Source organism: Lagopus leucura, unplaced genomic scaffold (assembly GCF_019238085.1).
Source record: "Lagopus leucura isolate 7727_CA_CO unplaced genomic scaffold, USGS_WTPT01 Super-Scaffold_100157, whole genome shotgun sequence".
In the NCBI taxonomy this organism is placed as follows: Eukaryota; Metazoa; Chordata; class Aves; order Galliformes; family Phasianidae; genus Lagopus; species Lagopus leucura.
The window spans coordinates 13,936,349-13,962,659 of record NW_024962334.1 but is presented as its reverse complement, the minus strand read 5'-3'; the positions used below and the strand labels follow the sequence as shown (position 1 = coordinate 13,962,659).

The following is a 26,311-nucleotide window of genomic DNA, read 5'->3' as shown; positions in this document are numbered from 1 at the left end:
TCTATCCCTCCACAGATCCTCAGAATTTGCACAAGATACACACCAGAACAAGACACCATGACATTTTCAGATGGCCTTACCCTGAACCGAACTCAGATGCACAACGCTGGATTTGGCCCCCTGACCGACCTCGTGTTCACCTTTGCTAACCAGCTCCTGCCTTTGGAAATGGATGACACAGAAACCGGTCTCCTTAGTGCCATCTGCTTGATCTGTGGAGGTACTGTACAGTGGGGAGTCAGATGCCTTTGGAACAACAGACGCATTAAGATCTTCATTTATGTTTTACTTGTTCTGCTTTCCTGTACTCAAATGTATAGATATATATAGAATATGTATATGTAGTGTTATTATGTATTATATATATGCCACCTAAACCAGCTGCACTAAAGGCTTGCTTTCCACTGATGATGGTTATTGTTTTCGTTACTGGTATGGTTTAAAATGAACTGGATCAGTTCCAGTTCATCTTCATCTTATTGTCTGCCTCGTAAAGCACTACTGTAGGATATATCCCACTGCTTCTTCCTGAGCAGCGTTTGGGTACCTTCATGACTGAGCTCCGTTAGGGCAAGAGGTGGTTGTGCAGCATGTACTCGTAAATACAATTGCATGCATATGCGTAGGGTTACATTTGTACAGAAGTCATTGGGAATAACCAAGAAAATGCAGGCTGTGCTTCAAATTTAGCAGAATAGCACTGGTAACATGACTGGGGGGAAGGGGTGGGGAGGAGCCGATTCCAAGGGGCATTGCCAGGTAAAATCAGGTAAAGCTACATTTCTTCAATGCAAAAAAGAAAGACTTACATCGTTTCCAGAATTCTCTTAAATTTCTGTTAATTTAATCACCCAATATCTATCCCATTGTGCAAATTCTGGGTAGCATTAGAAACACTGTGTTCAGATGGGCCTGTTGAAATGCAAACTCAAAACTGTTTTGGGGTTGTTTTTATTTTCATAATTAAGCTTTGCCGTGCTTAAATTACTATTAGAGAGTAACTGTTTTGAAAACAAAAGTCAGTCTTTATTGAAGGTGGCCCTTTAGTACAAAATGATTCCACTTTTATGTCTCTAACCATAACCCATCAGAGGCAATGATGGGTTCTGAGACACCTCTAATGTATCACTGGTGCATTGCCTTTTATGGCTGGCGTTTGTTGTCACTTAAGCTAGCACTGCCATCTGCTGATATATGATGGTAACTCACTTTGGTTTAGTGTCGATGCAAAGGCCAAATTGGCTGTAATCAGTTTGTAAACCTGGATGAATACGAAATTAATTCTTAAATACTGTTTGCAGGAAGGTATTTCCCCCTTAGATAGGGAGCTTGACGTAGTTCCAAAGCACTGAAATGACAAACCTGTTCAGTAATGAATGAAAAATGAAGCTAAGTTTTGGAAAGCTATGGTTTGTCATCTTCCTAATGGAATAAATGCTACAGAGTGTATTTCTCCATATAAATGGAGAAAGTGATGAAACTCATGGAGGTTTAATCAAAAACATGGAAAAGCTTCTATGATTTCTTTCTGTGATGAAGAAAATAAAAACGTTTAAGATCATAGAGTGACATGATGCTTCCTGCAGATCGCCAGGACCTTGAAGAACCAATGAAAGTGGATAAGCTTCAGGAACCATTGCTTGAAGCACTGAAAATTTATATCCGAAAGAGACGACCCAACAAGCCTCACATGTTTCCAAAGATCTTAATGAAAATCACAGATCTTCGTAGCATCAGTGCAAAAGGTACAGTTCTCGGTGTGTTCTCAGTGTGTTCTCGGAGGACGTTGGCCTGAGGACCTGGGTGGTTGGTCCTGTGGGTGTTTTTAACACAACTGAGAGGTCCTGCTGACCTTTCTTTTCATCTTGTTCATGTAACTGCCTGTTGGAAATGGTTCTACTTCCAACGTACACAATGCCACATTTTCCATACCACTCTCTATGAAGTCATTAATTGCTTTCCAGTTGTAGTGCTTGCTCCTTTGTTCCTGACAGTTTAAGTTAGTTATGAATCTGCTCCATCAGCATTCACCTGGAAAGTTATTCATTGCCTTTGTAATGGTTTCTGAAACTTCTCAGCTCAGGCATGAATATAAACTCTCCCTTCTTATCTGGAGTTATGCAGTGACTGAGTGCTCTGTGCAGCACTGGCATTGTAGCAGCATGGAAAAGCAAAGAATGTCAACAGGTTCCATTCTCTGGAATCTTTCCCCAATAATCAGACTGTTTTTTCTTTAATGTTGTTGACTTTTCTTGCCTTCTTTCGCTTTTAAGAAGCGGATTCATACTCCACTAGACTAATTGTAAGTTGATGATCAGGAGTCTGCACATTGTACCATGTATTTGAACTCTGAGGTTTATGGCTATAAATTGTGTATAAGTTGTTCTGTTTGATAGACAAAATCTTCTTCCCAACAGAAACAAACTGTGTAAAGGACATCCATTCTTCACTGTGGAACAGAATCTTTATATCCTCACTGTTTGACATTTAATTCCAGATGTAGTGGAAGTATTGAGTCACGGCTTGAACCAGTAATTGAGCACCTGGTAGGAAGGCAGGGCCAATCCAGGGGAGCACAGGTGTACTGCATGCACCTGAGAGAAGTAAGGGGTAGAGCCAGGACCCACCCCTTCCCAGACCTCATTTAAGGGTTGGCAGTAGAGGTAAGGGTATCTTGCTGGAGATCCCTGTGTACCTGAGGCCTTCCAAGGGTGAGCAGATTCTTTTCTTCATTTCTGTGTCCACAGCTGCTGCATTTAAGCATATTCTCTACCTGCTGTAGCCTAGGGCTTTGCTACAATGCTGTCATTGGTACGCTTTTCATTGTATAACAGCTTTACACCAGAGTATTTCTGTCTCTTTATGGTCCTCGCCACTTTCCCTAGAGTCATAGAATGGCTTGAGTTGGAAGGGATCTTGAAGATCATCTCATTCCAACTCCCCTGCTGTGGGCAGGGCTGCCACCCACCACATCAGACTGCCCAGGGCCCCATCCAGTCTGACCTTGAATGCCTCCAGGGGTGGGGCATCCTCAGCCTCTCTGGGTGGCTGTGCCAGGGCCTCACCGCTTTCTGAGTAAAAAGAAATGTTTTCCTAACATCTAACCTAAATCTCCCCTCTTGTATTTTAAAAGTATTCCCCCTTATCCTGTCCCTATTAGTACAGTTTCAGAACTTTTTACGTGATCTGTTTCTGTACTGAAAAGTTGTACTGAGGTCTCTCCAGAGCCTTCTCTTCTCTGAGCTAATAAAGCTCAGACCCATTAACCTTTCTTCATTGGAGAGGTGCTCCTGCCCTCTGATCATCCTTGCAGCTCTCCTCTAGACCTGCTCCAACAGCTCTGCATCCTTCGTATGCTTGGGGACCTCAGGCTTGGAGAGAGTGCTCCAGATGGGGCCTTACGAGGGCAGAGCAGAGAGGGACAATCACCTCCCTCACCCTGCTGGCTGCTTGTCTTTTGATGCAGCCCAGAATACTGTTGGCCTTCTGGGCTGTGAGCGCTTACAGCTGGCTCATGCCAAGCTTTTTTGCCCACTGGCCCAAGTCCTTCTCTGTAGGGCTGCTCTCCAGGAGTTCTCCCAGTGTGTTCTCATATCTGGGATTTTCCCAACCCAAGTGCAACATCTTGGCCTTGTTTAATCTCATTAGGTACAGATGTGCCTACTTTTTGAGCCTGTCCAGGTCCCCCTGGATGACATCCCTTCTGTTATGTCAGTAGCTTGGTGTCATCTGCAAACTTGCTGAGAGTATTTTCAATCCTACTGTTCATGTCATTGATGAAGACATTGAAGGGCACTGGTGCCAAGACTGACCCCTGGGGGACGCCACTTATGACTGGACTCCACCTGGACATGGCACCTTTGACAACAACTCTGGCTGTGACCATCCAACTGTTTCTTTATCCGCCTAATGGCTCAGGCCTCACATCCATCTCTCTCCAGTTTAGAGTTAAGAAATACTTGACGTTATCCCTAAGGCCATGTTAGGAGCTGCAAGCTGTATTCTGTGGCTCTTTCTCTCCCTAACTAGTATTACTTATTGGCTTGTAGTCTGGGTAGTCCAGATTAATTTTGTCGTTTTGCTTAATCCTGCACACAGCAGCCTGCAAAGCCATCTCTATGTGAAAACGCCTGTAGTTGTTGCACTTGGGACGCACTGAGCAGTTGGTTAGCTTCAGTTACATCAGATGTAAGCAGAGCTGCTGTGTACTTTTGTGAGTCATTAGCCCAAAGCACCTGCAACCCACAGAAAGCAGCTTCACCAAAGTATCCCTTTGGCTGAGTTTGTTTTATAAAACAAGGGTTTGTTAGATTCTGATTCTTACTTCACAGTTTGCTGTGAGGCAATATTTACTTCTGACATTGCACCACACCTGTTTAGCACAGAGCCCCCAGCATTTTGTCCTCCTTCAGGCTTTGCAGATCCCATCCAGCTTAGAAACTGTGAAGTGCATTCCAATTTATAAAGCCTTCCAAATGGTAGCAGTTGCCTTTAATTTCTCAACATCGTTTAGTACCGTTTTGGTTCCTTCTGTGTAAAGATGTGGTTCATCTAATTTACTGTACTGTACTGTTGGCTGCTGTCATCACCATTTTAAATCAATTTGTTAAGGAGAGCTCATCTCGCTCCATTTTGCTGCAATGAATTACATAGTACATAATTTTGTATGCAGAACTATAGAGGGAGACATCAAAGCCGTTAAAATAACGTACCCTGAAATTAGTGCTGATGGTGCTACGGAAAAAGGAATTGCACATCTTGTCCTAATGGAAAGGATTTCTTTCTGTTTTCCTCCTGAAGGTGCGGAACGCGTCATTACATTGAAAATGGAAATTCCTGGATCCATGCCGCCTCTTATTCAAGAAATGTTGGAGAACTCTGAAGGACACGAACCACTGACACCAACCTCAAATGGAAATACTGCAGAACACAGCCCGAGTATCTCACCTAGCTCAGTGGATAACAGCAGTGTCAGCCAATCCCCTATGGTGCAATAAGACATTTTCCAGCTACTTCAGACATTCCTAACACCTTATGTACAGGGATGAAAAGCAAGAAAAACATTTTTACTGCTGCTTACTTTCTGGACTTAATATATATCTATATATGTATATATATATAGATAAAAACTCAACAAGGACCAAGAAATTTTCATATGTATCGATATATACTCCTTGCTGTTTAAACTCTTAAAATAGAAAATGCAAACTTTTGAAACTCTAAATCAGCCATTTCATGCAAAAAAAAAAAAAAAAAAAAAAAAAAAAGTTAAGCTTCTGTTTTCTCTTCTGAACATTCAAGACTGCATGGTGACAAGACAGATCTCAAACTTTAAATTCTGGTTGCATTTCTGATGACTTTGTACATACAGATGTATGGCTGTACTTTCTGTACTGGATGTTTGGTGCTTTCCTTTTGTCTCTCATACCTAAAACGATCAAGACACCAACCAGCTGCAATGGACTACTGTACACATCCAGAAAAGGAAATTTCAAGGACTGTCTGATTAGTTAATACGAAAGCTACTCTTTGATGCCCTCAGTTTGCATCTCCTTCCTTGTAAAAAGTATACAAAATCCCTGCACTCGCAGAAAAGACATCGGTGTCAGCATTAACTGCCAGATCAGTTATTCAGATGTCATCTGTTCCACTGTTAACGTCACTTTAAAATTTAAAAGGTGGTTTATTAGCTGGCTGGTGACCTAGCTACACCGGTAACTACTACATTTCTACAGTAATGATAGCCTCCAAGGCAGAAACACTTCTCAGTGTTACCGTGTTTTTGTTTACTTATTCACAAGCCATTAGGGAAACTTCATGGGATGATAACCAGCAGACTCATTTACAGCTTTCAAATGGGTGAGTCCAGGGTATTTCCTTCAGAGTCGACCGCCAGGAATGAGCTGAACTATGCGGCCTTCCAGGTGCTAGGGAAGTACAGACAGGACCTCCAGAAACACAAGGAGAGAATCTGCCTTCTTGGCCTTGTTAAATCACCATGAAGCAGAGTGAAAACTGTGGTAGAATGGTTAACAGATTTAAAGTGTCAGTTTCTTAGGTTTCATTTAAAGCACTAGTGGATTTTTTTTTATATATTCTAGCAAGTCTGTGATGTACTTTCACTGGCTCTGTTTGTACATTGAGATTGTTTAACAATGCTTTCTATGTTCATATACTGTTTACCTTTTTCCATGGAGTCTCCTGGCAAAGAATAAAATATATTTATTTTAAAAAAACACCTATGTGGAAGTGGTCCCTCCAGCCCCATGTTACACACACAAGACAGAGAGTTTTCCATTTTTTAATGTTTAAACTTCATTTCAAAAAGCAGGTTTGCTGTTTGCAACCATGACAATTAAAATGTGCTTTAGCACCGCTGTCTAGAACATCTCTACAAGCCAGTCAGACAAATACATGACATTTCAATGAGTAAAAAAGAGCATAAAACTGTAGGTGTAAGAACAAAATGTTAAAATGCCTACACACAAGAATAAAAACCATCAATTACATTTATCACATAAAATAAGTCAAATGTACAAAAGTTTGCGACAGAAGGGACCAAAAGGACAACACAAGATAGTCGCTGGAAAACAGTTGTGTGCTCTTTGGGCACTTAATTAAACATATCAAAATCATCATCTTCATCAGACTCTGCAAAATATTTCACTTCTTTCCTAGCCCGGCCTGTCCGGGGCTTTGGGGCAGTTTCGGAGGCAAAGCCTGACTGGAAGATTTCCACATCCGAATCCTGGTCAAAAGTGGCCTTCTTGGATTTCTTTGGAAAAGAAAAGACAAATCCTTTGTGAAGCTCTGTGCATTTTGCATCTTGACATTCAGACCTGAAGCAACTCTTCTCTAACAACTGATACATAACCACATCTCCACCCCAGTTGGTACCTCAGCACCCTCCCATAAGAATGTGCATCTTGGATTGAAAGGAATCTGTTAGGTTATCGTTTACAAGTGGAAAGGACCACTGGGAGAACTGACCTTGCATGGTGTTGATTTAGGTGTCTTCTTCCCAGGGTTGTATTCACCTTCATTTTCTGAGCTTGATGCTTTCCTTTTCTTTGCCCCTCTCCCTTTTCCTAGGTGAGAGAATATAATTTCAATAAAACATCACAGTTCAGCAAACTGGAAAAAAAACATTACTACATTTTATCATGTCTGCGTGTAAAGTTCAAATTCAGTCTACAGCCAGAACATACAACATAACATAGTTGGTTTTCTCAGTTTTATATCTCTCTCTTATTCTTCCTCTGGAGTTACCGTTTGTGCTAGCAATTCATACTGTCAGTTCAAGACGGCCAAAATTCGCTAACCTAACTTCTTCCAGACTTACGAAGTACTCCAAGTCCTCGGCAACTTTTTGTGCTGATAACACAGCTGAGGAATTTACTGTTTACAGCAGCTATCAGCACTGGCACATCTTTTCCCTTTGCAGTGTCGCAGTGAAATCACTGCAATGCTTCTGTCATTTTCTTCCTAGGATTCTTAGGAGAACTGGGATACCAATGAATTGGTTTCAAGCACCAGAAAACCTGACTTAATAGAACTACCAACGATCAGAACCTTACTGATGTGTATAAACGTGAGCTCACAGAATGAAAATAACCAGTATCCAACAGAATGGATGAGCAATTAAAAGGGGTTGGAGGCATTAAATGCATTCCCAGCAGCTAAGGTCACTTAAGAAGTTCACAGCAGTGATAGTCAAGAAACGCCAATGAACTATTGCTGCCATAGAAAAACACATAGGGCTGAGAAATTTGCTGGTGATTCATTCACTCATGAATCAGTGTGGTTCTTCTTTCCCTCCAAATATAATTGTGAACCCGTGTTACAGAGAGCCCAGACACGGTGTGATGCTAATTGTCACCACTACCTTTGGGTGCTGCAGTCTTCTTTGGAATGCCAAATTCTGAATCCGAGTCAGAATTTACAGTTTCCATCTTCTTGGCCTTGGGAGCCCTCTTCGGTTTAGGTGGTACGTCTACTTTTGCTGTTAGAAGTTAGAGATACTGGATATGTTAAATTCACATATTGCTTAGAAATATTAAATTTTACTAGACTACAGCATAAATGGCAGATGTTAAAATGAGATGAGCCTCCTCCACTTGAGGAAAACATGCTTCAGCTTTTAGGTTAGAACTGTGAGGAATAAAAAGGAGGTGTTTCTTTTGTCAAGAAAACCTTTTAATTAAATTCTACCAGTTCATTCAGTATGTTCCAGTGTTTTTAATTAAACGCTTTTTATCTTCTTGAGCACAAAACAGGTTACTGTTATCTAAAGCAGCAACAGAAATTCTCCAAGTTGGATATTTAAAACATGCTCAGATACGTTACATTACAGAACAGCTCGCTACTTGTGCCATTTCTGCCTTCACAGTGGTACAGTCTTTGTCACAACTGCAGAACAACCCTCCCCATGATTACTGCAGGACTCTGAGGTACAATGCATCTGTGTTGTTTTCTGTTTACCCAATGAAAAAGAACCTCAGAAAAAGAAGAAAGGACAGGAAGGAGACGTATCTGTGGAATCCTTACTGAATTTCTACTACTGCTACACAACTTGGCCATCTTTAAAAGACAGAACTCATATTGCTCCAAAAGCAAAGCCTCCTATTTATCTCCATGGAAATTACAACGAATATGAACAGCTCAATAACACCATTCAGTAATGTTTTCACTGTAGTCACCACCATTATCTATGCATTTTTATTGGTGACGAACAAGAGCCTGCATGCTGTGCTGGTAAAAATCTGCACCAGTGGACGTGACCCACTGTCACTGTCAGCACTGCTGGAATGCACCCCCACTGTCTCACTGTGCTCACTGTTTGGTCTCTATAAACATTCAGCAAGTGTCAATTAATGTCAGTGGGTGCAATGTTTCTGAGAGGAATTCATTTCCACTTCTTTGCTTCACCTGCACTTCCACGTCAGACACCATTTTGTCAGACTGCCCCTCTGCTGCCATCTGTTGCATCACAATTAAATGCAATGGAATATTGCTGGGAAGGTTCATCCTCAGCTGCCATACCACCACCATCCGCCTCCGATATCGTGGGCCAAAGTAATAAAACAGGAGGCATTACTTTTGGAGCAGCCCTCATACACTCACACCAAGGAGGACAAGAAGTAATGCACTCCACATGTTGGAAGACAAACCAGCCTTTTATAAAACCCTCTGCTACACTCCTGACCTACATGTTATCTGTCAGTCCTAAACACCTCAAAGATACGACATGTAAAAAGCTCCAGATAGCAGGAACGTGGACACTGGTGAGTACTCAAGCTTTCATCTGTGATACTGCTAAGGGAATGTCTTCAGACAACAGATGAGTGTCTCCAGAACCTTTCTGGCTATACTGCCTTTAACTGCTACCTGCTGGAGAATCACTGCACTGCTTTGTGTGATTGTGATACCTACTGAGTAGTCCCAGTATCACGTCCTGGTAATATTAGAAACAAAGCTTTCTCTGGCATCAAGGAGAGGCTCCGGCAGCCTTTTAGATAGACTTTGAGGGTGAAGAACTGATGCTTAAGTTGGAACTAAGGAGCCATATATGAAAACAACTTAAAATAGGTCTCTATAGGTATCTCGATTAGAAGACAAAAGAAGTATATTAGCATAAAGCAAACCAGAGTCAGTCAATGCCAGAGATCAGGAAATTTCATCTCAAATTGATCGAGGTCTGAGAAGAAGCTGATCTCCTAACTATTCCTTTATTTTCCCTGGACTAAGAAAGGAATGTGGCCATACAGATAACAAGACAGAAAAAGTAGTTCTTCAGTATCAGCTTCCTGTCCTCCAAAATTCAGGCTCTGAAGTCACAAAAAAAACCCCACACAACTGTTTGTAATAAATTGCTTCAGCTACACAACAGACATTCCCCTGTGAGGCACTCACCAAGAGTGAGTGGATATCAGAAGATGGACACAGCACTAAGGACATGACTAGAAGAATACCAGCTGACCAATAACTAAGCGTGTTGATTTAGCACTGCACTGTCAAATAAACTGTGATCATGTATAGTTTGGGCAAAGGAGAAAAGATGAAAACTGCTGAATGCTGTGAATTTTCGTGCACTAAAAAGGAAATTGCGTCTCTAAGACTACTACTGAGACAAAAGTATAACTCTTCTTCCCTGAACAAAAGCCTGTTGATACCTATTTTCTAAGAGTAAAGGTTAATCAGCACTCAGAAACATCACAAATGTGTTTTAAAGTTTCAAAGCTATGTTAGTGACAACTAATTGCATCTACACCTTCACAAAAGAGAAAGGGAGAGAGAGGTTGAATGCTAAGTTGCATCCATGCTACTACATACACAGGTCTTGTATTTAAAACAGAAGTTCATCATAAAGGACTTAAAAATAATCTTCATTCACTGTATTATAGAACTTTACTATTGATGATTAAAAAGTCTTCAAGTGTTTGAGAATCAGTCAGACGTTCACTGATTCAATTAGAGTAGCACAATGTCAGTGAGACAGATTAGAACTATGGAAGCAAAGAGGGGAGGGTGAATGGATGCTGCAAATCAATGGCACCTAACCCATAAAACAAGATAATTTTTTCCTCATTTTTAATAAAGTAAATTAATTATAGTAACTGGCTGCTTTCTTGCAGATTTTCTGGAGGCATCTTTTTGTGATATTAATGTACTAAGTTCAGCTGTAAGCTGACCACCATATTACAGTCAAAAAAATTGCTTTTGGATGAGACACTATTAAGAAGAAAGAAAAAAATGAAGTCATCTGAAAGAAGTAATAGAAGCAAGGCAAAGATTTGAAAGCAGAAAAAACCTGCAGTCTATTATCTGCTAAGAAGACAACAATTTTTCAACTTAGGTTCGGCATTAATTATGGCAAGCATTTGATATAATCCTTAAAATGTATTCAGAAACAGGCTCAGAGCTCTCCTTTAGAAGTAGAAAGATAACAGTATATATGCCAATATTCTCCAAGGAACACAGTGCTTGAACAACTTATTCCAACAAATATCCATGCACAACTAATGAAACCTATACAAGTAATGAACTTGCTCTTGGAACTGTCCTGAATTCCACGGTTTAAGAACATGCAAATTGCCAGTTCTAAAAGCCTGACTAAGAAATGAAGAAACTTCTTCCTCTGAAGTGTAAGGGTAGCCTTCCGTTCTCTGTATCAAAAACTACAACTAAGTACCACTATGGCAGCTACATGGGCTGCTTAGGACTTAAGTACTTCCTGGGGATTCCTCCTTTGCACTGCTGCCCTTCCTTCTAACATTAATAAGTTAGATGCATTATAGAAGACTATCTTCAACCTGAAGGACATCATGGCTCATTTATTCCCTGAGAGTTAAAGCCTTTCATTAGTTTAACTAAAAGGCAGAGCTCCATACATAGCAAGTATTGACATTATTGTAGACAGAAAGAATTTAATATCATTAAGGAGCTGGGAGAAATTCACACCCCCTCCTGCAGTGCCACTGAATTTGAAATAAATGAATGCTAGTTCCACTTTTAAGATGATGATGGTGAAGAGATGATGCAAAGATGGAAGTGAAGAACTTCAAAAAAGGTTTGATTTACAGGGTAATCCTACACTTACCTTTTTTAGCAGCTACTGTTTTACTTAGAATTTTCTCTGTTTGTTTTGGGGCGAAAGGTGATGAGAAAACAGGAGTAGAATCCTCCTCATCACTGTCCAATTTTGTTGTATCTATAACCACAGAGTATGTTCAGAATAAGATTTGTTCACTGCATATTTTAAATCATCCTTATTGGTTACATTCAAGATCAATCCCACAGATCCACTCTTCTGATACTACAGCCAGGCTATGGGCGTACCGTGTACCTACAGTACAAGCTGTGCTCCTCTCAGGATCAGAACCTCTGATTCCTTTTCCCCTGCATAAATCTCAATACCACTACTCTTAAAATTACTGCATTAAGTTTCTACTTATGACATGAAACCCCACACATATTCCATAACAGTAAATAGATCAGTGAAAATAAGCTCACCATCGTCTGTCTTCTGAGAGTAAGACGGGAATGAGAAAATGTTCCCAAAGTCTTGATTTTTCTTCTCTTGAGACATTTTTCTACTTCCAGACACAAGAAGAAATTGCATAAATTGCATTAACTACATATTGAAATAGGCAGACATTATAGCATCCATAAGAGATTAAACTATTGTTTTTGCAATGTAGCACGTATCTAGCATTTCAGCAGGCAAATCCTTAATAAAATCTCTATCTTGTCATGCATTGTAACAATTTAAATTAACAGCATTACAGTTTTATCTATAGTTCTGTATACCAAGTTGGTTCAAGAAGGAAAACAAAAAATTTTACTAAATTTAAACAATTAAGGGATGACATTACTGACACAATTTGGTAAGCCATGTCTTTCCAAGTCAATTGCAACGATGAGATAATACACACTTCCATTCCTCCTCAGAAATGTATACGTTTTGTTTTGCATCTTATGTGTAGATTAATAATTAATCAATATTGCATCAGTTTTGTTTAGAGACTTCTGTATCCAAAACAATTATTAAAAAATATACTGCTGAGTTACAGTACTTACTCTGGAGATGGCTTTGATTTGACTGGAGAGAAGTCATATTCATCTTTTTCTAAACTGTCTGAGGGAACGAACTCATCCTCTCTGTCATTTATAACTGGAGAGGCTTTTACTTTAAGCTCATCTAAATCATTATTATTGTTGGCATCGTCGTCATCATCAGCATCATCTTCTTCTTCTGAGAAGTCAAATGTATACTTAGGCCTCTCAGCTAGAAGAAAAATACATATTTACACATTTCAATATAGTTACGCTACCACATAAATAAATTAAAGGAGAAGTCACTCAGCAATCCCTGCCTCGGATTACAAAAGACTTGAGGAAAAAAAGGTCTCTGATACTTTTGCCTATTAGACATTTTTTCAGTTATTTTTTTGCAGCCAGTTAGATTTTTGGGCCATGTTGGACAATATAATTGCATTGAAGTTATTTCTTTGTAATGGTATTCCTTTTCAATATCTTGTGTAATTCACAGCTTTTTTGAGTAATTTCTATTCTAGTATTTTGGATGAGGTGAAAGATTTTTGGATCAAGTTACAAAATCTTTCCCAGTACTCTTGGTCTTGCCATTAAGGGTTTTTTCACAAACATCACAGTGAAGAGAATGCAGTGCAAGTTATCTGCAGAAGATGATGTCCTTAAGGAAGGCTGTGGTCAAAAGAAAACATAGGTTAACATGTAAGGTTTAAACTTTCTGCCACAGTGCACATTTCACAAAAACTGGAGTACCTGCAGCTCTCCTAAGCAGAGAGTCTCTTGGAATAATCACAGGCTCACTCTCTTCTAAATCACTTTCAGACTTGGACTCATCATCTGACCACGGGTTTCGTTTCTTCACTTTTTTTGCACTGGATTTTGTAGACGATGGTGCTCTTCTTACTCTAGTACCTGTAACAAGTTAAAGCATCTTTAACAGTCAGGGAAGAAAAAAATAACAAAAAAACACTACTTCTGAATTTTCTAATTGTTTATGTTGCATATACTTAGCATAATTCATCTTCAAAATTTTCTTTAAACATTTTAAGTTTTGTTTTACTTCCTAAAGGAAAATTTAAGAACGCGAAGAAAATTTCATAACCTCCTGCTGCCAAACAAATTTGCTCTAAGACAGAAAAGCATAATAGTCTCTAATTTGAAGTTTTAGTTCCTGAGCACTCAAATTCCCATTTTTAAAAGGCTACTAGAGATTTTCAGGAAAAGAACAGTTTTTCCATTATTCAGAGAATTGGGTCAGGTACGATTATTGGAAAAATCCAATTAACATGGGAAGCAGAGGATACTCATCTGGAGGTGGCACAATACAATTGCAGGGCAAGCTCAGGTAAAGCTGGACTAATTGACTCTGGCTCAACACTGATGAGGGTGGATTCAGTCATAACTGCACTCAGGGTGCTTATCTATTCATGGGGGTTACCTATTCATACTCAAATATTCTCTCTATTCCTTTAGCTTTCTGTTTAATTGCTGCCTGTCACACCTCTGTCCCAATAATCACAATATTTCTGAAACAGTAATAATAAATTCCTATTAATAGAGAAAAAAGAGAGTTAATATAGACATTGATTAGTTTGCCACACCATAGTGTGCAACTTTTTTAAAAGTCACCATGACTGAATATGCCAGTCAGAAAATAAGTTTGTTTAATCAAGTTCTGCAAGCTATACTGTACACTGAGCCAGAAGATCAGGGCTTGGCCCTTAGTGGCAGAGAACATACATGTTACATATTTTCATTTGTACACAATCTAATTATGAAAAAATAATCTGCTTTTTTTTTTTTTTATTCACATATTCAGTGATTTAGATCAAAACCATAAGTAGAAAACAGAAGATCCCCCACTTCAAGAGAAGCAGAATACTTAAAAGAAACTTCAGTGAGTTACTATAGCTAGAGAACCATAACAGAAGTTCCTACATGTTTAACCTGAGCACTGACTACCTTGCTTTTAATTTCCATGTATGCTGTAAGTAATACTAAAGTGTTTCAAAGTATTTCCACGCATCTCTTTAAGGAAGAAAATCAGATGAAATACTTATTATTGTGGTATATTTCCCTTTTCATCATGTGCTAAAATACACTTAATGCAAAATTAGTACTCATTTAAGCTTAGTGATGACTGTGTCAGGATATCTCACCAGGCTCCTTCTTCTCTCTCTTCAGTTTAGGGATCTTAGTTGCCGAGGCTGCTGTATTCACCGAGTCATCCCCACCACCCTCAGTTTGCACGCCACCAAATTCTTCATCAAATTCCATTTTTATTGCTACAGAATCAGCATCACCCTAAAAATATTAACAAGTTAGTCAAAATAAACTTATACCTTTATATTTCAACAAAAAACTGCAATACAACTTTTAAAAGAGAATAAATGAAAGTAGACTACTGTATTGACAATTTTAATGGTATCGGAAGGAAAAAAATAGAAAAACAAAAAAAAAATTCCCAGCAATAGTAGTCATAATAGGCATTCAAACAAAAAATAAATCCAGCATTAATTTCTTTACACATTAAGTTAGCAAAACATCATACATACAGTACAAATGGGGTCTAGTGGTTCGGATTTGTATTATCAGCAGAGAAAAATAAAGCAGTTAAACAATCTAACTGCAGCAACAGCTGGTTTACCTTTTTCCTTTTCAGCAATTTCCTACTGGCATCAGCTTTCATGGCAGATGTAATCTGTGGAACTATTCTTCTACCAAATGGTGATGGCATGGTCTCTTCCAACTGAAGTTTCTTCATCTTGGGTTTACCGACTTTACCTTTTATTGGTTTGCCAACCATACCAGCCAGGACATCTTCTCTTTCCTGTGCTTCCACTTTCTAACAAACAACCAGGGGTGGGAGGGAAACAGTTTCATCTTCAGTAAGGGCAAAGTGGAACGTGGTGCTTTTTCAATATTTATTAACATGGTGCAGAAGACTGCCCTTAATTGTCATCTGAATTACAGCACACATTTTACTAATGGAAAATCAATCACTTAATTTGGTAAGTTCTCCTATAGTTAAAAACTATACTTTTTTTCAAGCCTAACTAAATACAAACTTTTCTACACTTTGGAATGTATTTCTTTCATCAAGTTTCTGTTCCTCATGTATATCTCCAGGTAGTACTGTGACTTTTCAGTCCATCAGTGTTTAAAGCAAGCAGCTAGCTTTCAGAGTAAGTTTTATAAGGCACATTTTCCAGTCCTTCCATCAGTTTTTTATTACAGAAGTTGAGGCTTCAACACAGAGTACTTCCAATTGCAGCTGCACCATGAATGCACACAGAAATAAACATCTTATTTGTATTATCCTGCATTACTTCAAAAGATTACGTCAGCCATTTTCACAGAACACTGAAAGTTGAGGCTCAGCAAGTTACCCACCAACACGCCTTTGCCTTTTTCCAGAGGTCCTAATGAGGCAAGGTAAAAGCCCTTTGCCTAGCACTTCTGGTCTGTATGCTTTGTTCCTAGATTTCTGGCTTTCCATTTGATAGTACTTACTGCTTCACAACAGGTGAGATCACATAGAATTACTAGTTACTACTTCCAGGCTTTTTTTTGTCATCTGAAAACAATGTAATGTTCCTGGTAATTTTTCTTTCACTAACTTGGAAAAATCATTGTACTGTACAGATGCAAGAAACAATCCCTGAGGACCACAAATAAGAACTCAACCACCCAAAACAGATTTCCCACTTGTCCCTATATTTAGAGATCCATCTGGTTTCAATCATTTTTTTTCCTTTTTTTTTTTTTTTTTTTTTTTTTGGCTTATTTTTAATATATATTTTTAGAAAGATTCATAAAACATACTTCAAGCTCTTCAACAAAAGCTGCTAAGTCTTCTTTCCAGAGATCTGAAGCAGATTTCCTTTTAAGGTCATTTAGTTCTCTCTCCTAAAATGTGAAAGAAGCATATAAAATATAAGTTTCTAAGTTATGAGTTGGCTGAATCATCAGATAGAAGTAACCTAGTAAATACTACCTAAACTGAACATTCATAATTGGGCACATCAGTAATTACTAAGTCATTTCAGAATAAGCCTCTCACAGTGTACCAACCTTTGAATCTCTGTGCTTAATTAGCTCTTCCACTTTCTCTTTTGTAAGTGACCACAGAGACATGTTTAAGATATAGTTAAAATCAGGGCCAGAAGTTGACCCAGAAGCAGAGGAAGCATCATCATTTGGGTTTTGTGGGTCCTCCTCTTCTGCTGCCTGAAGTAAAATATTCAGAATTAGACATATAAGTAATCTTAGCTCTATAAATGAACAGCAGCAATTCCTCAAAATACCTTGTGGATTAAGGTATTTCCTTAATGAGTAAGGTGTTTCCACATGGATTCAGTAACATCAAAATTTGTCTTGTCTTTTCCAAAAAGCCATCTTCCTGTCACTTTCTATGGTTGGACTGTTTAATCATTGATTTAAGAATACAAAGCTGAACCTAACGTTAGCAATTTGCCTTGTATCCTGCTGCCTACAGAAACTGGTACCTTCCTAGCCATCTCACACAGGATGGAGATTTTTCCCCTCTGGACATGCAGGTACATCTGTTTCTGTAGAAACTAGCACAGTTTTGTATAGCAGCATACAAACTGCTATAAAAACCCTGAACGTACGAAGTTCTCATTCTAAACCTTTGTATTATCTAGCTGTCTTCTTAGAATTATCTGTGTGGAATACCACCATTATGCAACAATAATTGTACATAAGTTTGTATTTGTAAGAACGAAAGCCAATAAAAAGTAGTAATGAATAATCTTTTAAAGTGCTGTGTCATAAATTAATTAGACTAGTGCAAAACAAACATCTGGATAAATGAATATCACTGAATATCATTTATAACAATAGGATCAAACATATCCAGAGATTTCTGATCATCACCTTTTCCTGTGCTTCTTTCCAAGCTTTAACTGGATCGGATTCATAGCCCCTCTGAACCAACATTTGAATCAAATCTCTTTTTGATCTATTCTCTACAATACAAAAAAAAGAAAAATGAAAAAATCAGCATCATGAAAGTCAATGTCTTACATGGAAATACATTTTATATTTATTTATATATATAAGTTTATATATATATAATTTATATATATATATATTTATACTTAAATCACTTCCAGATTTCCTCCCAGTTCTATTTTACATAGTACTTACTCACCTATGGTAATTTTTCCTTGTATCTTCTCCAGAATGAAGCGAGCTTGGTTGTTTAGCTTTGTAGATTCAGCACCCAACATTCCCACAAGCCATTCCTTACGTAAACTATAATAATGTAATCGCAAATCAAAGAACTCCTTCAAAATGTCTTGCACAGTTTCATACTTCTTTAAACATCCCATATGATCAAATAGCACCTGTAAAATACATAATATATGGCTTGAAAGAGATTTCATAACTCAAGATTTTTGATCTTTGTGTATGAGTTTATTTCTATTGCTCTCACACACACACTACATGACAAATAGTATTCTGAAGACTGAGAGTTCAAAAATAATCTTTTCAAAAATAATCTATACAATAGATTGAGCAAGACCATTTTCAACACATGCATGCGTGTATTTTTGCTTTGTGATAATGTTTGAAAGTAGTACCTGCCATAAAGGGACTAGAGTTCTAGACAGTTCCAGTGATGTTTCAAAACTCAAGTAACCCAACATGATCAGAAAATCAAGACTTGCATTATCTCCAAGATGAATGAATTCAAACAGTTCAAAGTTACTTTTTGTCAGCAGCAAATATGAAGAGAGATTTGTTCAGTCATGCCAAAATCACTACAAAACCAAGTTTACAAAAGGAACTGTAAGTATTCTGATAGCCAAACATAAAAAAGTTACCATAGAATTACAAGTAAGACTTGTTTGAAGCTTAAAGACTTTGTGCAATCCAGCAGCTTCTGCCTGTGCAAGCTTTTCTTCTGTCATCTTCACAACAAATTTCACAGTTGTATCTGTGTGGTATTCCTTGTAGTCAGAGATTAATGCTGGAGTTTTTTCTGTTCCATTCAACATGGGTTCTAGAACCTGTTCTTTGTACACCTATTAAGAAAAAGATAGCAAAAAACAGAAACACTTATTCAAACTTCTTAAAATTCCTAATTCTTTAAACCAAGCTAACAATGAAGCTAAGATTTCAACTTGTGTACCACAGCTGAAACCAATGATAATTTACAAAACCAGTATTACCTGCAAAATGAAAGCTGGGATTAGAAAAAAACATAAAGCCATTCTAAAAGGCCAGAAAGGTCTACTTAAAAAATAAAAATGGGGTGATTATGTATTAACTCAGCAAAAGAAGCAGTTATTCTTTCTAGTATGGACAGTAGATGGCACAAGTAAAACCCCCTCCTACAAAGGGACAGAAAAAAACAAAAAGAATGAAATGATGTTTCCTTCCATGTACATAAAATGATCAGAAGTGGACTAAAATGTTCTCCTGCATGTAGGATAAATTTTTTTATTATTATTTTTTTTTATTGTTATAATTTTTATTTTTTTACTGTCACTTACCTGGGTCCATGTCCTTACAGGTAGCTCTGTAATTTCTACAGTGTTCCTGTCCACCACAAATATTTCACCACTGACTACATACTGGTTTTGACCAAGTTCTTGAATGGTTCCTTTGAAGTTTTTGTAGTTTGGGAGCTGAAATTGCAATAAAAACCAGTGGAATGCTAAGAAACTTTGTAATAAGTCATGGAAGATATCTCTTTCCCATGCACCATACAGCTATTACTTTATATTGGGCAAATCCATCAACCAGCCTCTTATGCTGATGATAATCTTATCTCATAGTAAAAACATCAGCAAAAAAAAACAAGATACACACGTGCAAGTGACAGAAGCAATCACCTTATTATCTAAAGAGTAGATAAATAATGAAGATATAGCTGAACCCAGGAAGGTGGTGTTTCTCTTTGTTTGGTTTGTTGGCTGTGAGATTCTTTTTGTTTGTTTATAAAATTTAAAAATTTTGTTGAATAAAATTTATTTTATGTAAGTTGCTTATTGTTTTTTTGATTTGGTTTTCTTTTTGGATTTTTTTTTCTTCAGAAAACAGCAAGCGCAGCTAAGGCATGACAGAAAGTGGATTAACACCCCAGTACAATCACTATAAGTTTACATCAACACTAAGAGAAATGGAGAAGTTGTGCTACCTTCCCTAGCCATTTTTTTATTCATGTGCTGTTTGGCAAAGATAGTGGAACCCATCCAGTTTAATAATTAACTAGTGGGGTGACAGATTTTTAATTACAGTTATTATTTACTTTAACTGAATTGATTCCCTTATCCAGCTTACCATGCAGCCACAAACACATACCAGAATACTGAAAGGAGCTAGATGGAGGCAGAACTGCCTCCTTCAATCACAGTGAAGCTTCAAATGACTGTGAGACTACACAGAAGGCCTAGAAGTCCTAAGGGAAGGGCAATGGATCACATTAATTAAAAAAATTCTAATTATTGTTCCCAAGAATTTGAAAAAGAAAATTCACTAAGTCATGGAAATTGGCAGTGCACTTTCAGAGGCAATGAAACACCAGGTTCCCTACACCAGGTTCACCTGGTGTAGGGAACCTGCTTTGGCAGGGGGGTTGGACTCGATGATCTCTGGAGGTCTCTTCCACCCCTACAATTCTGTGACTCTGTGAAATGTGACCTAAGCAGAGATGTTTCTGCTTCTATGACTTAGATACACAAAGTAGCAATATCCATTTATCCGTCAGTTGTAAAGTAAAGGTTAAATAAATTACCTTAGCTGTTGATTACAGAGGTTCTGGGTTCACATAAGTATTCTTACCGTGCAAAGTTTTTTTGAAATATATACCACTTCCAAGAACTTCTTGTAAAATTTGAAATAAAGGAGCAGAAGCTACATACAGCTCAGCAGCTGCTGATTTTCTCCAACAGTGACAACACCTTCTCCTATGCTTACAGACGTGTTGATGAGTACAATTCGGATGAGACAGTGGAAATTTTATATTTGGCTGAAGATAAGTAGTTGCACCTCATAAAAGAAATTGTGACACAACTTTCTACTCTACTCCCATGCAAAATAACTATCCTTAGGACTTGAAATTTTGAAGTCTTCCAGTCAACACAGAACAAGAAGTTCTCTATAGTAACTGGAAATATATAAATTGCACTGTTTGTTTTTTTTTTTTCAAGATGAACTGCTCCAGTCACTTCCCAGCAGTCAAGTAAAGTTCCTATGCACAATTACCAGGACAATACAACCCATTTACTTCAATAATCAAGCATTCATAGAATTATATGACTACATTTCCTAAGTATAAAATTAGGTTTGATTAGCAAATGTATGAAATGCTAGTACATATTATTATTTTTACCATAGGATGGGGATCTAAGCCATCCAGCATTCGTCTGACGTTGTTTACAATCTCTCTGGTATCGTAGTTTGGAAGTTTGCAAGCCCATCCAGTACCAATTCCTTCAGCTCCATTTACTAAAACCATCGGAATGATGGGGATATACCATTCAGGCTCTACACGTTGGTTGTCATCATAAAGGAATTTCAGCAAGTTGTCATCCACTGATGGAAAAAGAAGCCTGGCTAAAGGGCTTTAAAAAAGATAGAAAACAAAATACTGTTTAACTGGAGTCCCACTAGTAACATGTATAAGTGCTTTAACCCTCAATGTGTCCAAATATGAGCTATTTTTCTCATGTCTTCTTCTCTTTGCCATTTGGAAGCTGAAATTACACTGAACACACCTCCTGAGAAAACAAAGTTCCTCTCAATGGAATAGCATGCTATTAACAGATAATGTCTGCTTTCTTCCCAATTATACATGTACACAGTATGTTAATAACTGATAACAGTATCTACAGAAATACCATTCTCTGAAGCATTCACGATTCATACACTTCAATGTAAGTCATCTAGATTCTGAAAATACTAAGAGGTTTTAGTGGGGACTTATTTTGCGCATCTAGGATATTGTCCTGGGTGAACACAATTTCCAGAGCCTCATGAAAAGAAGAATGTACAGAACTAAGTTGCTACACAAAAAAAAATATATGAGAAAGTGAATAAATCCCAGTACTATGCATAGCTTCTTATTTTCTGTTAACTGTAAGCTTTGTATGAAATTTTAGGCTAAACATTAAACAAATTAGAGAATAAGAGAAACAATATAGAAAATTCTAGAAATTACAGTAAGAAATACATTTTCACACTGCACATTAAATTGAATGTGATGACAGGCCTGTCAGCCTAGCTTCAGTGCCAGGAAAGGTTACAGAGCAAATCATCTTGAGGGATATCACACAGCACGTGTGGGACAGCTGGGGGATCAGGCCCAGACAGCATGGGCTCACGAAAAGCAGGTGCTGCCTGGCCAACCTCATCACCTCCTATGACCAGGTAACACACCTGGCTGATGATGGAAAGGTGTTGACGTAGTCTACCTAGACTTCATCAAGGCCTTTGATGCTGTCTCCTGCAGTATTCTCCTTGATAAGCTGGCTGCCTGTTACACTTGTTACCTGGGTAAAGAATTGGCTGGATGGCTGGGACCTAAGAGTGGTGATGAATGGAGATAAATCCATCTGGCAACCAGCCATGGGTGGTGATACCCAGTGGTCAACACTGGGGCCTGTCTTTTTCAATACTGTTATTGATGATGTGAGCACCCCTCAGTAAATTTGCAGATGACACCAAAATATATTAATCCTCTCCTATTCCTTTCACATACCAAAAAAAAAAGTATAAAAAATAACAACCCTTTAGTGTTGTGAAAGGATTACTTTGGTAATAAAGCTTTTCAAAAGCATATGGTTACCTTAGCATAGTGAAAATATAGCGAGGGCTGGCAGCATCCTTTCCACCATGAAGCCTGGTACCAAACTGACCAATAGGTTGTAGAAGATTAACATTGTTACTTCCAACGAAGTTCTGAGCCAAGTTGACAATGGTCATCATTAGTGCTTGCTGCAAGAAAATACATATTCATAAAAATAAACATTAGAAGCACACTCTTTCCTAATCAGTTAATAATATAGCTTTTTAATGCCCAGGAATTCTGTGACTAACCTGACTTCAATTTCAAAGAAATGGTCAAGAAAGAAATACAGTAAGCCTCTTACTAGAGCTACTGGCAAAGCACAATGCTCCCTCTTTCATAGCCACATTGCCTCCCTGAATTAAACATCTTTATATTCTATTCTTAGGAAAACCCAAAGCTTTCTCAATTTTTTTAAAGCACTTCTCTGGAGTAATTAAAGGGGCAAAAACTGACTGCATCTGCTTTCTCTTTGCACAAACTACTACTCACTGCATTCAGTGGGAAAGATGAAAGGATGGTGAGAGAATGAATATGGCAACTCATGTTGATATTCCAGATAAACATAAACAAACAAGAGATAGAAATAACCATTGTTTCAATATTGCAGCAGGATTTGGAGAACATTGTCTCCTTCTTACCTTAAAAGACTATTTCTTGCTCGACACCAAAAATTTCCATAATACATAGTTACTATGATTGAGAATCTGGAAGAAGCTTACTAAGTAATTACTTACCATTTCTCCATAATCCATCAACTACTTGGTAATACCACCGTGCACACGGACTTGTTTGCACAAGGACTATATTTTCTTTTTAAACTATACACTGCTTAGCTCAAACTCTTTAAAATTAAATCTGTAATTAGTAGATTGAGTCAAAAGATTCGGAATTTTAATACAGTAAACATTTTACACAAGCTACAAATTCTCACAACTTCTTACTCTTCATACTCACCTCTCCATGGTGATAAGCTGACATCTCAGCAACAGAACCAGCCAGCTGAGCAACCTTTACTTCACGTTTATCATTTCTCTTAAAGCAAGTGAACAAAACTTTGCGCTGCCCTGGTTTTAAACCTAATAAGAAGAAGATTCCATTTTCAACACATAAAAAAGCATTGGTTTTAAAAAACAAAACAAACAAACAAAAAAAACCACCTGATTTTGCTTTTTTCTCATTTCTAAACTCTTGAAAGAAGCTTAAACTTTAAGGGAAATAAATGCATACTGCAATGTTAACGAAACAACATTCTTTTCAGTTATTTTAAAATAACAGAAATAATAACAGGAATGAATGCTTTAACAGGAAAAGTTACCTGAAGAGTGGAAACTTAACCCTTTAAGCCAGTAGTGCACAACCCTATTCTAATAAGTATAACTTTATCCTAAATGTACCTCTGCAAGTCAAGAGTTGTTTCTTTCCAGTATAGCGAGCAAAATCTTTTTCCGGAGAATTAACACAAATCTAGCAGTGACAACTGTAATTGTAGCTTACACTTATTTTAAAGAACTCTGAAATTTAACTTTTTATGTTAAACCAAAAATACATGCTATTTGTGTCCCTTCTAAATCTTCCAATGTTTTAAAAAAGAAGCCATTCTCTTTGATCTGATCGTTACCATCTAGGTACACTTGATGTATACTTTAACCACACCACCTTTGTGAAAGAGAGCATAGAATTTTTCTGCATGTCATCTGTAACTGATAACCAAAACATGCTTATTCATCTATTCATTGTTTTAACTCACATATGCCACTAAAATGCACTAAAATATTGCTATACATTACCATTACTAACCTAAGTAAGAGGAAAAATTGAAAAAAGAACATGACTTCAATCTCTACTTCATTTAGATACATAAAGTTAATTGTTTTTTTAATAATGGGTCTGCATCATATTTTCTAGAAAACATATAATGGAAGTAACAGACTCGGAGGATTTCCTTCACACAGGAGAATCACCAAGAAATAACAAAGCTGTAACTGAAAACTGTAAAGAGATGTTCAAAATGTTCTTTTTCTGTATTTTTTTTTAGGATTTGCCAATAAATTACCTTGTCAACCACCTGTGATATTGAAGAACAAAAATTACTGCTAGAGTTTGACCTTCTGAGCAGTTCACAGGCCCATGATCAGTAAGCAAAATTACACTCAAAGCTGACAATGACATTAATAGCAATTATATGTTTAATGTTAGATATATATATATACACATACACACAGAAATTACATTATGTATACATGTTATTTATATGTCTCTAATATAATAAATGTATTTCTCTCATATATATATATGGCTAAATTTATATATATATACATATAGGTTCCCTTCTAGTTTTCTTACATTTCTGTACAGATAAATGTTCTTGCAGCATTAGACATTTTGGTGTGAGCTTGCAGTATCAAAAAGGCTGAATACCTCTGCTATATAAAGTGTATTAGAAATTGGAGATAAATGCCTTTTTTTGGTTTGTTTTGTTTTGTTTTATGAAACCTCAAGGCCTTTTTACCATATCTTAGTAAGCATATTTATACTGTCAATGATATAGGCAGAAATTTTTGTTCATACTGTCTGCAGACACCTTTACATGAAGCACACTCTGCATAGTAAAAGCTGTTTCTTTTCATACTCATGCTATTGCAAAGGAAGAGTTAGTAAATCTGATTTAGAAGAACCATAGGATGATTGCAGGAAGGATCAGTAAGCACTAAAAGAGTGCTTGTGCTACATGATGGGAGGAAACATTTCATCCTTTCATTTTTATCTACATTCAGATGACAACTTGAATTGTAATTATCATAAGCACTTAGAAGACTTGCTTTTTCTGACTGTACAAGTAGAAGCAAAGCACTTGTAATGTCTGGGCTAGAGTTCTGGTTAAGCTAAAAGGCTACAAAGCATCAGTTTAAACTTCTTCACACAAGAATTGTTGCAACTACTTAGCATATAAATGATAACAAAAAAAACCACAGAAGTCTTCTATTCTCTATCTGAATATACTGGCTTTCAAAAAAAAATCACAAGTTTAAAAAGCAATAAAATGGAATATTCCAACAAATCATAATAAATTGTCAGCTTACCATCAACAAGGGATGGAATAGATCTTTCGTTGTCTGAATTTGAGAAGAGGATCAACTCCTTGTTAATGAAGTCGTTGTAGGTCAAATGTTTTGTCGCTGTACCATATAAAAATTGCTGAAAAAAAACCACACCCATTGTTCACTCCATACAAACACCACGTTACATTTAAATCTCATCCACTAGATTTATTACTATTATTTAGGACTCACCTCAGGAAGGCCATGTAGCCGACGCTGTCGCCTATCCTCCATGAAGTTTGTCAACCATTCTTTTCGATCATCGATCTTCTTTTTACTGAAGGCCTGAAAAAATTCCAGTTTTATTACATTGTAAGCATAGAGATGTTTGTATAAACATTAGTTACTTTAGCCATAATTTTATATATACTGCACACTCTCTGATCAAGTATTCGGCATTTAAATAGATAAGATAAACCATGTAACTAATGCTTACATTTACATGAGCCTGTAGCAGTGCAGGCTCATGGCCTATTAGATACTGCTGCAGAAGGTTTTTCTAACTGACATCGCTCTCACTGACCAACACTAAAATTCACATTACTTTGAAAATATGCACACAGTTGGAAAAATCTTATTCCTCTCTTAGAAAAATTCTGATTCCACTCTTCATAACAGAGCTGTACTTTCATGTAGAAGTTTAGAGGCGCTGAAATTGTTCTGTAAATAATTTTAAGGTTGGGCTCATCATTTAGTTTATGATCAACAGAATTGTCTGACAGAAAAGATACTCCATTCCTCTTGTCTTCTCCATTTACCCTGTCAGCTACAGAATGCCAGTAACTTGTAGTTGTTCCTGAGTGGCTAGAACAAGTCCTCATAGGAAATTGACAACTTA

General features: G+C 37.5%; 2 protein-coding genes across 7 annotated transcripts in view; one reads left to right on the top strand and one right to left on the bottom strand.

The window, feature by feature from the left end:
- RARB (retinoic acid receptor beta) overlaps positions 1-6,236 on the top strand; it is a 188,812-nt gene extending 182,576 nt beyond the window's left edge. For all 4 annotated transcript variants that reach the window (XM_042889139.1, XM_042889140.1, XM_042889142.1 and 1 more), the window contains exons 6-8: positions 16-220; positions 1,587-1,745; positions 4,801-6,236. In XM_042889139.1, coding sequence (XP_042745073.1) covers positions 16-220; positions 1,587-1,745; positions 4,801-4,997 — 561 coding nt within the window. In that variant the 3' untranslated portion in view covers positions 4,998-6,236. The remainder of the gene's footprint in view (positions 1-15; positions 221-1,586; positions 1,746-4,800) is intronic.
- Positions 6,237-6,285: 49 nt separating this feature from the next.
- The window catches only part of TOP2B (DNA topoisomerase II beta), a 56,304-nt gene continuing 36,278 nt past the window's right edge, over positions 6,286-26,311 (bottom strand). The window contains exons 17-36 of one of the 3 annotated variants that reach the window (XM_042889137.1): positions 25,666-25,758; positions 25,456-25,570; positions 23,330-23,451; positions 22,373-22,521; positions 20,918-21,149; positions 19,077-19,211; positions 18,405-18,605; positions 17,729-17,924; positions 17,452-17,543; positions 16,627-16,782; positions 16,378-16,461; positions 15,200-15,397; positions 14,712-14,856; positions 13,306-13,464; positions 12,580-12,787; positions 12,013-12,092; positions 11,600-11,710; positions 7,886-8,002; positions 6,991-7,088; positions 6,286-6,775 (exon numbers count right to left, since the gene is read on the bottom strand). In XM_042889137.1, the coding sequence (XP_042745071.1) occupies positions 6,614-6,775; positions 6,991-7,088; positions 7,886-8,002; positions 11,600-11,710; positions 12,013-12,092; positions 12,580-12,787; positions 13,306-13,464; positions 14,712-14,856; positions 15,200-15,397; positions 16,378-16,461; positions 16,627-16,782; positions 17,452-17,543; positions 17,729-17,924; positions 18,405-18,605; positions 19,077-19,211; positions 20,918-21,149; positions 22,373-22,521; positions 23,330-23,451; positions 25,456-25,570; positions 25,666-25,758 (2,853 nt within the window). In that variant the 3' untranslated portion in view covers positions 6,286-6,613. Of the gene's footprint in view, positions 6,776-6,990; positions 7,089-7,885; positions 8,003-11,599; positions 11,711-12,012; positions 12,096-12,579; positions 12,788-13,305; positions 13,465-14,711; positions 14,857-15,199; positions 15,398-16,377; positions 16,462-16,626; positions 16,783-17,451; positions 17,544-17,728; positions 17,925-18,404; positions 18,606-19,076; positions 19,212-20,917; positions 21,150-22,372; positions 22,522-23,329; positions 23,452-25,455; positions 25,571-25,665; positions 25,759-26,311 lie in introns of all 3 variants that reach the window. The other 2 variants (XM_042889136.1, XM_042889138.1) reach the window with 2 other exon arrangements.